The following is a 13,749-nucleotide window of genomic DNA, read 5'->3' as shown; positions in this document are numbered from 1 at the left end:
ACAACAAATGCTAAAGGAATTTCTCTAGGCAGAAAACACCAGAGAAGGAAAAGACCTACAGAAAAACAAATCCAAAACAATTAAGAAAATGGTAATAGGTTCATATAATTACCTAAGATAATTACCCTAAATGTAAATGGATAAATGCACCAACCAGAAGACATAGACTGGCTGGGTGGATGAAAACATGTGCATGTATGCACTTCCACTTGTTGACCCCCAAGATTGTATGTAATTATTTATATTGTTGTTAATCATGTTCTCATTATGGCTTGCAATTTTAATTATCTTTTAATTTTGTCTGGCTATTGATTGTGAAAACTGATAAACATCTTTCACTATTGTAAAAAAAAATCCTTATGTATGAAATGCTTACTCTTTGGCAAGAACAGCACTAGATTCTGAAGGTAGAAGATAAATAACACTCAGTTCCTGTTCTTGAAAGATTTACATTTCAAAGGACTAGCACAACCAATCAGTTAATTTTAAGACAAAGTGACAAGAGCAATGATGTATTTATATATGTTTATATAGAGAGAGGATAGTTAGTTCAAATTGGTGCTCTGGGGATTTGATGGTTGAGGAAGGCTTTCTGATGCTGCCACTTGAATCTGAGTCTTGAAGAATCAGTAAGCCAAGAAAGAAAGGGCATGAAAGTACCTGAGCGATTTGTTCATTCTGCACCAATGAGCCTGACTACACAGTCCATGGACTTCTCCAGGCCAGAATACTGGAGTGGGTAGCCGTTCCCTTCCCCAGAAGATTTTCCCAGCCCAGGGATTGAATCCAAGTCTCCCACATTGCAGATGAGTTATTTACCAACTGAGCCACCAGGGAAGCCCAAGCATAGAGGCAAGAAGCCTCAAACATGGGGAACTATATACAGTTTTTTATTACTGTGGCTCTGACTTTTATAAAGTAAATGTTGAGAGATGATGCAGAAAGTTGAGGCTAAATTATGAAGGAGATTTTTAATTATGGAAAATATTACCTTGGATTTTGACCTGTAGATTATGGGAAGTATTAAAAGATAAACAGGGGAATGATCTGGTCTGATTTTAATTAGATAAAACACTCCAGTGTTGGGAATAGATTAGAAGGGGCCTTAGAGTGAGGTTAGAAACAAGGAAGCTATATAAAAGGAGATTGCCCTCATCTAGACAGTGGTGAAGAGGACTGAAATAGGGTAGCATATAGACACAAAAGGGAAAGAATGAAGAAATACTGTTCAGAAATAGAAATACCTTTTCAACAATGGGTAGACATTTGATAATCTGCAGACATGGATAATGAGACTAGCTTGTATCAAAATCAAAGAAAATTCAAAATTTTACTTTAACCAATAATTTCCACCTCTTCCTTATATTTTCCATAAAATACTATACAGCAGCAAGTGGTTATTGTGTTTTTAGCTTCTTTCCTTTCTTTGCTTAATCTTCTATAGAATGATCACAAAGCAAACATTAAGTAAGAGTTAAAGAGTATGAAGGAGAGGCAAAAAAGGGAGAGAAAATTTACAACCCACATAATACTTCCCTAAACAAGGAAGGATTACTCCATTTGAGTAAAATCCACTAACTTTATATTATTCCAAAATAACATTATATTCATAAATTTGTATCAAGAAGTTGAAATTTTATAGATATTTTCCTTAAGGCCTAGAAATTATAAGCTTAGTTCAAAATGGAAATTTAACCATTGCATTTCAGAAGAATTAAACATTATCTTATCTTGCTGAAGTCATTAAATACTAGAAAACAAAGGCTAAATTGTCTTTCTAAGGTTTGGAGAAATTAGTACATTTTTGATATTTGATATGCAATATGTATTATTATGATTGCTCTTCAGTCAATAAGTCGTGTCTGACTCTTTGTGACTCCATGGACTGCAGCATAACAGGCTTCCTTGTCCTCCTCTATCTCCCACAGTTTGCTCAGATTCATGTACACTAAAGTTGGTGATGCTATGTATTCATTTCATCCTGTGCCTCACTCTTCTCCTTGTGCCTTCAATCTTTCCCACCATCAGGGTCATTTCCAATGTGTTGGCTCTTCACACAAGGTGGCCAAATTATGGGAGCTTCATCTCCAGCATCAGTCCTTCCAATGAATGTTCAGTGTTGTTTTCCTTTAGGATTAACTGGTTTGCTCTCCTTTTAGTCCAAGAGACTCTCAAGAGTCTTCTCCAGCAGCACAATTTGAAAGCATCAATTCTTCTGCACTTAGCCTTTTTTGTGGTCCAACACACTCATCCATATATGACTACTGGAAAAACCATAGCTTTGACTACATGGAAATTTGTTGGCAAACTGATGTCTCTGCTTTTTAATATACTGTCTAGGTTTGTCACAGCTTCCATCCAAGGAGAAAGTGTCTCTTAATTTCATGACTGCAGTCATCCTCTGCAGTGATTTTGCTGCTGCTTCTGCTGCTAAGTCACTTCAGTGGTGTTCGACTCTGTGCGACCCCATAGACAGCAGTCCACCAGCTCCCCCGTCCCTGGGATTCTCCAGGCAAGAACACTGGAGTGGGTTGCCATTTCCTTCTCCAATGCATGAAAGTGAAAAGTGAAAGTGAAATTGCTCAGTCGTGTCCGACTCTTCACAACCCCATGGACTGCAACCCACCAGGCTCCTCCATCCATGGGATTTTCCAGGGAAGAGTGCTGGAGTGGGGTGCTATTGCCTTCTCCGGCAGTGATTTTACAGCCCCATAAAAAGAAAACCTGTCACTGCTTCCACTTTTCCCCTTCTATTTGCTATGAAGTGGTGAGATCAGATTCCATGATCATAGTTTTTTGAATGTTGAGTTTCAAGTCAGCTTTCACTCTCCTCTTTCATCATCATCAAGAGGCTCCTTAGTTCCTCTTCACTTTTGGACATTAGGGTGCTGTTATCTGCATATCTGAAGCAGTTGAAGTTTCTCCTGGAAATCTTCATCCCAGCTTGTGGTTCATCCAGCTGCTATTTCACACGATGTACTCTGCTTATAAGTTAAATAAGCAAGGTGACTAATCTGCTACTATGAAAGAGCAGAGGGCAATTGTGAATTATTATGATTAAGAGTCATAAAAGCACATTTCTTTTGTAGGGAAATTATTTATACTAAAGTAACAAATAATTATTGGCTTCCCTGGTGGCTCAGTGATAAAGAATCCACCTGCAATGCAGGAGACATGGGTTTGATCCCTGGGTCAGGAAGATACCCTGGAGAAGGAAATAACAACCCACTCCAGTATTCTTGTCTAGAAAATCCCATGGACAGAGGAGACTGTCAGGTTGCAGTCCATGGGGTCTCAAAAGAATCAGACATGACAGTGATTAAACAACAACAAAAACCAAATAATTATATGTTTAATATACTAACATTCACAAATTGATTTATGAAAAACTACATACATTAAAATTGGCATCTAACTTTTAGGGATCTACCCATACTGATTTCTGTTTATTCCTTATAGACTCTTCAGGTCAATCTTTGTAATTGATACCACATCTATTTTCTTTTAAAAGTTCCTAGACATAGTAGATGTAATATTGTACAATTATAATAGTAAAATCTTTTTATGTTTAACCTTATTTATCAGCCTTTTATCAAAAATGGAACAAGAACTATACATTCTCAGTGTTTTTATTTCAAGATTTTCATCTTGTTATTACCTTAGTCCTCTGAAATATGCACACATTTAGAGTGACTCTTTTCAAGTTGTGAAGGTCATTTACATGAAAAGACATTGAAATGTGAGATAAAGCAATTGAAATGCAAATTAGCATCATATTCAGTTTAGTGTGACTGAAATATTTTAAATGTATATGAATATTTTAACTTTTAAAATATCATATAATTTATAATTTTGCTTAATGTTCTTTGAATAATCTTCTATTGCCATGATATTAATATCTTAATTTTTACAAACTGATTTTGGAAGAATATGAAGGTCGGTTTGCTTAGAACCCTGTTAGAGCCCTGCTGTGTACCAATATAATTACTAAAGTTCACTAATTCTATTTGAGAAATTATCACAGATTTCAAGGTTTCAGAGTATAGTAACAATTATACATTAAGGCAGTTAAAGTTTCTTGTTAGGATATAAAGCCTTGAGAGTTGAGTTATAATTGTTTGTAACTCTTCATTTCCTTTACTGTTTATGAAAAATGCTATTGTGCTTTTATAGATTGCTTAATAAAATGATTGCTGAATATTATTCTCTTTTAAATGTGTAGATAGGTTCAAATATAAATATATGGAGAGATGCAGAGTCTCATGATATGTGCATATACTTAAAGAGATAGATATTTTCCCTTAAAAGTAGTAATATCTCAGAGAAATAGACCCTGGACATTGTAAGTTTTAAAAAACATACCATGTTTTGAAACTCAATAAATATTTTCAGGATTTTTTTTTGTATTTTTAAGTATGTATAGGAATAACCTGATGAATAATAAGAATACTTTTCATAACAAGTTTATAAAATATTTCATGTTATCACTAAATTCATGTTGTCAAGGTAGAAAACAGTTTTCCAGTACTACCACCAACATTGTACAAATGCATGTGTATTATAGAGCTTACTTACTGGAGATGTGAAAGCAATAACAAATCAGTTATATGACTGAATATTCTTTGGTTGAGTCTAATGATAACTGGAATCAACAGAAGCTAATCATACATTTATATATCTACCTGAATCTCTGTATATTTTTTTTTATAATTCATCAAAACTGGCAACTTGATTTCAATGACCAAGCCTTTGAAAACTACTTCCCTTTCCATATTTTAGCTACCATGCAAAAGCGCCTAAAGAAGGAGAAAAAAGCAAAGAAAAAACTACAAGAAGCCTTGGAATTTGAATCAAAGTGCAGGGAGCAAGTGGAGCAAGCATTTAAGCAAGCCACTACTAGTGACAGTGGACTAAGGATGTTGAAAGGTAGTGTGTGAATTGGAACTTCACAATCAGGGTACACAAAGGGGAGGGGGTGAGGGAGGGAGATGGAATGGGAGAGATTTTGTCCAGGAACAATTAATACATCAGGGCTTCCCAAGTGGCTCATATGGTAAAGAGAACTGGTTTCGATCACTGGTTTGGGAAGATCCCCTGAAGGAGGGCATAGCAATCCACTCCAGTATTCTTGCTTGGAGAGTCTCCATGGAAAGGGGATCCTGGAGGGCTACAGTCCATGAGGTCGCAAAGAATTGGGCATGAGTGAGTGACTAAGCACACAATTAATACATCAATTTGAAGCCAAGTGTTTTAGGTTATTAATTTAATCTGTTATTTAATTAATTAAAATTAATTTAATCTGATATCCCTATCCTGGGAGATATAATAGTTTAGGAGTAACAGGAAATCCTCCTGGTTTTTGCAGAAGTAATATTGATAACTTCCCTACACTTAAAATGCATTTTATCTCTATTCATGATAAAATGTGCTAATGTTTGTTTTAATGTTTCACTTATTTTAATGAGCTTTAGAAAGCTGGTTCCTTTAGTGCAGATTGTATCAGTGATGAGGGCTTCAAGAGTGCCTGGTTGAAAAAGAATGTTCTAAATAAATTACTGGAGCTCCTGTGAGAAGAGGTGCTTCTCATGAAATCTCTTAATTCCAAATTTTTCTGATTCTATTTTAAATGATGAAAGTCTACAACATAATTTTATCTCCTAGGCTATTCAAGTTCTTCTTTCATAGCATATTAACAGCCGGTATATTTAACTGATATGTGTATATAAAAAGGATGAGCCTAAGAATTTCATACATGCATGTACACATATTCCATACATGATATGACACAAGCATGAACTGAAATAGTGTTTCTTCAAGTGCCATATACTAAGAACGAATAGACAATTCCATACAAATGTTCAATCATATTTTTACCTCCTAAAAATTCAATTACCTTTTTGCTGTGACTATCTTAAATCATTGTCATCACAGTCAATAGGAATACAGAACTAGATTATTAGCTCATGACAGCTATGCCTCATTGAGACACAGAAGAGAGAAGATAAATAATAATACATCGATATTTCATACTGTGGAACATCTTAGACAATGGGAACCAGAAATGGAGCAAATGTTCAGTACACTCATTATTTGAGGCTCTGAAGATGTAATTCTGAGGAATCCTCGAGTTTTTTTATATATTTGAAATCCACCCATATGTGAATTCCACCATAGCTCCAGTGTTCTCTGTTATAAAGGAAAAGCGGCTGTTTTTACAGCATGTGGGTAACTTGTATTCAAATCATTTCTTTCTCACATTAATCCTTGATGACATTGGATGATACACAGTCTTCTGTTATCATATTACCCAAGGGTGTCTGAGCAATTTATATACATAAATGGACATATAAAACTGTGTTTCATGAATATGAATAACTTTTAGATAATCATATTGAAAATTGAAAATAAGAAACCCATCTCCTTGTTTCTTCTCCTCAAGTTTTTTTTTTTTTTTTATTTGTTTTAAACAATTCATGTATCTCTTGGTCCCAAGAGCCAGTACTAAATAAAGACCAGAAATCATAGTCTGTGTTTTAGTGTTCATGTACATTTACCATAGAGATAATCATCATCTATCACATTTCACAAATGGAAAATATACATAAGAATGGGATAATTATATTAACTTTTTCCTTATTTCATAGAGCATGTTACCTGATAGTCTGAGGGGGTTTATATGGATAGATTATTTTCCTGAGGTTTATCTCTAGAGAGTAAAATGAATAAAGAAGTATTTACTATATACCTGGAAATATATGCCCAATTGTAGAATTTAACTAAGGTTTATAATCCTCCTTCTTACTGTTATAGGAAAGGGGACCCCTTCTAGGGCACAAGAATGAGCTCTTGCCTAACACTTGGCAATGGATTGTCCAAGGAGGCACAAGTTACTTTATTGGGAAGGGGCCCCCTAGGCGGACAGCAGGAGGGTAAGGGAACCCAGGAGAACTGCTTTGCCATGTGGCTCACAGTCTTGGATTTTATGATAGTTAGATTAGTTTCCAAGTTGTCTCTGGCCAATCACTCTTGACTCAGGGTCCTTTCTAGTGGCATGCACATCACTCAGCAAAGATAGATAGATTCCAGTGAGAAGGATTCTAGGAGGTTGGTAGGACATATGGACTGGTGTTTCCTCTCTCCTTTTGACCTTTCTAGAATTCTTCCAGTTGTTAGTAGCTTGTTAGTTCTGCATTCCTTACCAGGACCACATTTTGCTAAGATAACTCATGCCTGTGGTTACTATAGTGCCTGGCCAGGCTGGGAAGTTTCAGTCAATGGTTCTCTAAACACTACCATTAAAAATATATTGACATAAAAAAAAATCAAAATGCCACTCAAGGTCTCATGTTTACTATAGGACCAAGACCCTGGCCAGCTGAGAGTTTTTACTCAAATGGAGTCAGGAAAAATTGAATATGCCTTAATCTTGAGTGTCACTTCTTTCAGATACTGTGATTCCAGATATTGAAATAGAAAACACTGGAACTCCTCATGATAGTACTGCTATGCAAGGTACAGTAAATAGTGTACTTCTTTCTACAACTGCTTAATATGTGATCCCAGAGAGTTGGATGGGGATGAGCTCCTTTGTTGATACTTTTCATATAAGTAACATAAATAAATAAGTTAAACTTTTTTTACTTCATGATAGGGTAAAAGTCTGTAATGTTTATTGAGACTCTGTATTTAGGGACTAAGAATTTTACATATACAATGTGAGGAAATTTCTTGTATGTTTACTTGTTAAAAGAATGTACCTTTATAAGTTAGGCATATTCTAAAAATACAAAATGTGAATATAATTTACCTTTTTATAAGTGTACAATAATACAGTTTTTAAATCTTGCTACTTTACTGTTTTTAAAAGACACTGGTACAATAATCATAACCTATCAATATTTGCAAAGTATTCTAGGCAACATTTTTATCAATATTTAAGTTCTGGTGCCAAATTTAGATATTTTAGAAACTGACTAAATATGAAAATAAAAGCAGGACTTGTAATTCATAATTTGTAGGATTCCCATAACTGCTTAGATCCTTTAAAATATTTAAAAGTATTTAGTAGTAAGAAAATAGGCAAAACAAATTAATATAGTCTCATTGGAGTGCAAACACAACTAAAATTAAAAATTGAAATTTGACCACTGGAGTTTTTCTGTGCCTTTCTAATGCAGTTTTCTAGCCCTCTGTATGCAGATTACATTTATTTTCATATTCATGTCTCACTCTAATAAAAAAAGAAAAAACATTACCTAACTTTCAAAAAGGAAACAACCATAGAAATGTTACCTTTTGGTGGTTTAACTAATCTGTGCCTTTCCATAGTGTAATGACTGGATCAATATGAAGACAACAGAACCAGATATGACCAAAAGATCCATGTGGGTTTGTCTGTGGATCACCATTTTATGTGGCAGTTTCAGAAAATTTAGAAATCCTCCCTCATGAAGTTTTGCACATCATCTTTGCAAATCTAGGAGTGTCAAAGATCATGGATCTTCTGGGAATGCCTGATTCTGCTGCAGCTGGATAGACTTAACTAATGTATTAACTTTACTAGGTGTGGAAACATGCATGTGTAGCTCATAAAGCTTTTGCTTTGTCTTGTGCTTCTTTAGCTTACCTGCTTTCTTCTCTCAACTTAAAGGCTGTGTCTGTGTGAGCAAAGCCAATTTGAATGAGACTCGGTGTTTATCCAATCAATTTACCACTGTGAAATTGATAAATAAATCCCCACTATTTGTGGGCTACCACTATTTAAGGTTGCCACCACAGGTCCAAGGTAGGATTGAGCAAGTCTGAAGCATATGGTCCCTTGTGAATCTGTACAACACAAATATAGACTGAATCTTTAAGGAGCATTAAGCTTGATTGGGCCCTTCTTTAAGTGAGATATAAGGTCATCTTTGGAACTGTAGAAGATAAACTATCAGCAGGTTGTATCTTTATTATCCTTTAATCTTATACTCACCATTCATAGCTATTTGTTATATATATATATATATATATATATATATATATATATATATATCTGTGTGTGTGTGTTTCCTCTGTCCATGGGATTTCCCAGTCAAGAATACTGCAGTGGGTTGCCATTTCCTTTTCCAGGGGATCTTCTCAACCCAGGGATCCAACCCAGGTCTCCCACAATGCAGGCGGATTCTTTACTGTCTGAGCTACCAGGGAAGCCCATGTATCTTTATCTATATCTATCTGTATTATATACAAATTCCTTTAGTCCCCAGTAATAGCATCTTTCCTGACTCTGAAATAAATATAAATTTTGAACTGTCCTAAAGTTGCATTTCAGTGCAACAAACAGATAACTTATTCATAGAAGGCCAATTAGATGATATAAGGAAAAGTTACATTCACTATTTGGCTCAGTCTTTTATTTTAGTGAAGTCTGCAAAGAATGGCTTTTGATATTAACTTGTGATTAGGAGAGGGCACATTTAATATTTGTATTCAGTGAGTATAATTTTTAATAATCTTCCTTAGTTTTTGCTAGCTAAATATGAGAAAATTAGGTCTATTTTTAAAAGGATTGAGATAGAACAATTTTAAAGCAAGGAGATTAACTTATATATACTTTTCAAATTATAAGTCAAATTTTCTAGCATTTGTGGTTAATATTTTCCATATATATGGTAAAATATCATGGTTAATAATTTTTATTAAATATCTGCCTTTTGGGTTGTGTTAAATAGTATTCTTGAATAAATATGGTAAAAATGAAAAAGTTCATATTCTCACTTTCCTTAGCACAATATATAAGTATGATAAATGATAAAGTTCTTATCAATTTATGAAAAACTAGAGTAAATGCCTTATATTAATATGATAGTAGAATCACAATTTAATATCTAAAAGATATTACTTTATGAGCAGAAATTGATTTATTCTATTAACTAGGTGAATAGATACCTGAAAATATTATCATAATTAATCTTAAAAATAGTTCATTGAATCAATAAATTCAAATGATATTTTTTGTTTTGTTTTTTATTGTTTTTTTTTTAATTTTATTTTACTTAACTTTACAATATTGTATTGGTTTTGCCATATATCAAAATGAATCTGCCACAGGTATACATGCGTTCCCCATCCTGAACCCTCCTCCCTCCTCCCTCCCCATACCATCCCTCTGGGTCATCCCAGTGCACCAGCCCCAAGCATCCAGTATCGTGCATCGAACCTGGACTGGTGAACTGGTGACTCGTTTCATATATGATATTATACATATTTCAATGCCATTGTCCCAAATCATCCCACCCTCTCCCAACATCCCAATAATATTACTTTTTTGTTTAAGATGTACAGAATTGAGAAATTACTTTTATATGTACCTATGAACTTGAGACAATGTATAATGGTTGGTGGACATAAAATGCAATTTTAACCACTATTTTTCCTTTCTGCCTGATAATTTTGTTCTTTTGTGTTATCTTTCTTTTGTGACATATTTTGATCCTATTTTCATCTTTTTCACTTCCCTCCTTCTGGTTGGTGGCAGCTTGTTCTACATTCTTTAACAGGAAATTTTTTAACTTGGATGATTATTTCCTAGAATTGTCTGTGAGGGTCAATTCATGCATGCTAATACAATGCTATTTTCACAACCCATCTCCATCACAGCAAACAATTCCAGCATCAGTGAAGTCTTTTTTCTTTCTATTGTCAATATCTCTGTTGGATAAAAATCTGTCATTCACTTAGTGCTCTCTTTGAAATTCAATTAGTTGCATTGTAACATTTCCTTGAGAGGACTTAAAGAGGATTTGGAAGAATGTTGCTTGGCTATCATTCGAAGTAATAAAGTCCTGTACAATTTTATGATAATTTCCACAAACTGCCCATGTACTGCTATACTTATATGTATTCTAAAAGCTTAGTTATTTTATGTCTTTTATGCTTTGAGTGTTGTTTGACAGACAAGTTATTATGCATAGATCACCTTCTGATAAAAGGATTTCTGTATTCCTTATATTTTAATGGTCTATATAGCAACTCCTCCTGTATACTATAAGGAGATCAAAAAATGAATACACACCCATTCTGATAGCAGTGTCCACTATTTCTGGAAGTGAAGGATGTATACTAATATCCTCCAACCCAGATTCTCATAACAAAGTTGGAGGCCTGCAAGACACACATCAACTGTCTTATCAACTAATCTCCTTTTCACATAAAATAAGCATATCAGTTGTCATTAAGTGTACCTTCAGATCAATGATTTTTGCAAATGACACCCAAATACCATTTCTGTAGTGCATTTTTGCTGATTAAAGTAAATTAAATTAGCACAACTACAAGTGAGATGGTAAAAACTAAAGCCAAACTGCAGTACCATTAGCTAACAAAGTGATATCTTCTCTTTACTGCATTCTGCCATTTAGTTATTATCCTATTGGAAATCTAATTATAATCCTTTTACTCCCTAGTCAAACTTCACAGTTTTCACAAGCTTAGCACTGACAAGTGATTTCATTACATTTGATTGCTTGTGTCAAGACTGACTTAACTTCACTTGGAGACCTAAAAGCCCTCTCAGTTTCTCAGATTCCCTGTTTGCACATTACAGCAACAACTCCTTTAATTAATTAGCATGAACAGCAGTAACATGAACTGCTGAACAGAAAATAACATCACTTTATGATTGAAGGGAGACTTCTCCTTTTGCATGTTTATACTTAGTTAACCTTTGTATGACTGTATTTCATTGTTTAGAGCTACTGGTACAGTGTATGTTTCTTAAATGTTAAAAATTGATATTGTCATCTTAATAACAGATAAAACAAATCCAGAACATGAAGCTCCTAAATTTTGGAAAACAAATAGCCTTCATGAACTGGCTTTCTGATAACAAAATAAAATATTATTTTGAAATGTTTATTGCAATAACATCATAAAATACAAAGGCACAGTGACACATTGCTCTCTTTTCTGCCAGTGCATTTTTTTGGGGAAGAAAGCAAAACAAAAAAAATCTAGGAAATGCTTTTGCAAAAGGAATGTCAATCTCTTTGAATAATTTTCATATTTACTTTTTTGCCTACATGTTTGACAATGACAAAACATGATTTAACACTGGAATATATTTTTAATCTGATATTTTTCAGTAAATAGGATGGAATCTTAAATGATTTTCCCTTCTTTTGATACTAACACACCAGAAGTGGATATTAAATCCAAACTACATGTCAAAAGTAAACCAAACTTTGGTATAAAAGTTAAACCTATCAAACATCCCTTTTCCCCCTGTGAACAAATTTTATTCAGAAAAAAAAAAGTGAGAGCTTATTCAAAGAAAAGCTTACCATTCTAATATGTAAAATTCATGATCTCACCTATACAGTGTTTGGTGAAGATGTCACTGAAGAATTAAAAGCAAGGTGAATAAAAGGTTGTTTGACTATAAAAGTAGCAGACACAATCTTGATGCCCCTATGTTAAAAAGAACACATATTTTATGATGTAATTTAATATGTGTATATATATATTCATAATCAAATCAGATCAGATCAGATCAGTCACTCAGTTGTGTCCAACTCCTTGTGACCCCATGAATCGCAGCATGCAAGCCCTCCCTGTCCATCACCAACTACCGGAGTTCACTGAGACTCAAGACTCATGTCCGTCGAGTCAGTGATGCCATCCAGCCATCTCATCCTCTGTCATCCCCTTCTCCTCTTGCCCCCAATCCCTCCCAGCATCAGAGTCTTTTCCAATGAGTCAACTCTTTGCATGAGGTGGCCAAAGTACTGGAGTTTCAGCTTTATCATCACTCCTTCCAAAGAAATCCCAGGGCTGATCTCCTTCAGAATGGACTGGTTGGATCTCCTTGCAGTCCAAGGGACTCTCAAGAGTCTTCTCCAACACCACAGTTCAAAAGCATCAATTCTTCGGCGCTCAGCCTTCTTCACAGTCCAATTCTCACATCCATACATGACCACAGGAAAAACCATAGCCTTGACTACACAAACCTTTGTTGGCAAATTAATGTCTCTGCTTTTGAATATGCTATCTAGGTTGGTCATAACTTTCCTTCCAAGGAGTAAGCGTCTTTTAATTTCATGGCTGCAGTCACCATCTGCAGTCATTTTGGAGCCCAGAAAAATAAAGTCTGACACTGTTTCCATTGTTTCCCCATCTATTTCCCATGAAGTGATGGGACTGGATGCCATGATCTTCGTTTTCTGCATGTTGAGCTTTAAGCCAACTTTTTCACTCTCCACTTTCACCTTCATCAAGAGGCTTTTTAGTTCCTCTTCACTTTCTGCCATAAGGGTGGTGTCATCTGCATATCTGAGGTTATTGATATTTCTCCCGGCAATCTTGATTCCAGCTTGTGTTTCTTCCAGTCCAGCATTTCTCATGATGTACTCTGCATAGAAGTTAAATAAACAGGGTGACAATATACAGCCTTGACGAGCTCCTTTTCCTATTTGGAACAAGTCTGCTGTTCCATGTCCAGTTCTAACTGTTGCTTCCTGACCTGCATACAAATTTCTCAAGAGGCAGATCAGGTGGTCTGGTATTCCCATCTCTTTCAGAATTTTCCACAGATTATTGTGATCCACACAGTCAAAGGCTTTGGCATAGTCAATAAAGCAAAAATAGATGCTTTTCTGGAGCTCTCTTGCTTTTTCCATGATCCAGCAGATGTTGGCAATTTGATCTCTGGTTCCTCTGCCTTTTGTAAAACCAGCTTGAACATCAGGAAGTTCATGGTTCACATATTCC

The 13,749-nt window shown here is 34.9% G+C and overlaps 1 protein-coding gene across 1 annotated transcript in view; it reads left to right on the top strand.

The window, feature by feature from the left end:
- Window positions 1-8,665, top strand: part of DACH2 (dachshund family transcription factor 2) — an 800,915-nt gene extending 792,250 nt beyond the window's left edge. Inside the window, exons 11-13 of the mRNA XM_055565321.1 lie at window positions 4,780-4,926; window positions 7,447-7,512; window positions 8,622-8,665. Coding sequence (XP_055421296.1) covers window positions 4,780-4,926; window positions 7,447-7,512; window positions 8,622-8,665 — 257 coding nt within the window. The remainder of the gene's footprint in view (window positions 1-4,779; window positions 4,927-7,446; window positions 7,513-8,621) is intronic.
- Window positions 8,666-13,749: the final 5,084 nt, after the last annotated feature.

This window comes from Bubalus kerabau, chromosome X, assembly GCF_029407905.1.
Source record: "Bubalus kerabau isolate K-KA32 ecotype Philippines breed swamp buffalo chromosome X, PCC_UOA_SB_1v2, whole genome shotgun sequence".
NCBI classification, from domain to species: domain Eukaryota; kingdom Metazoa; phylum Chordata; class Mammalia; order Artiodactyla; family Bovidae; genus Bubalus; species Bubalus kerabau.
The sequence above is the reverse complement of the archived record's forward strand: the minus strand, read 5'-3'. Positions and strand labels throughout refer to the sequence as shown.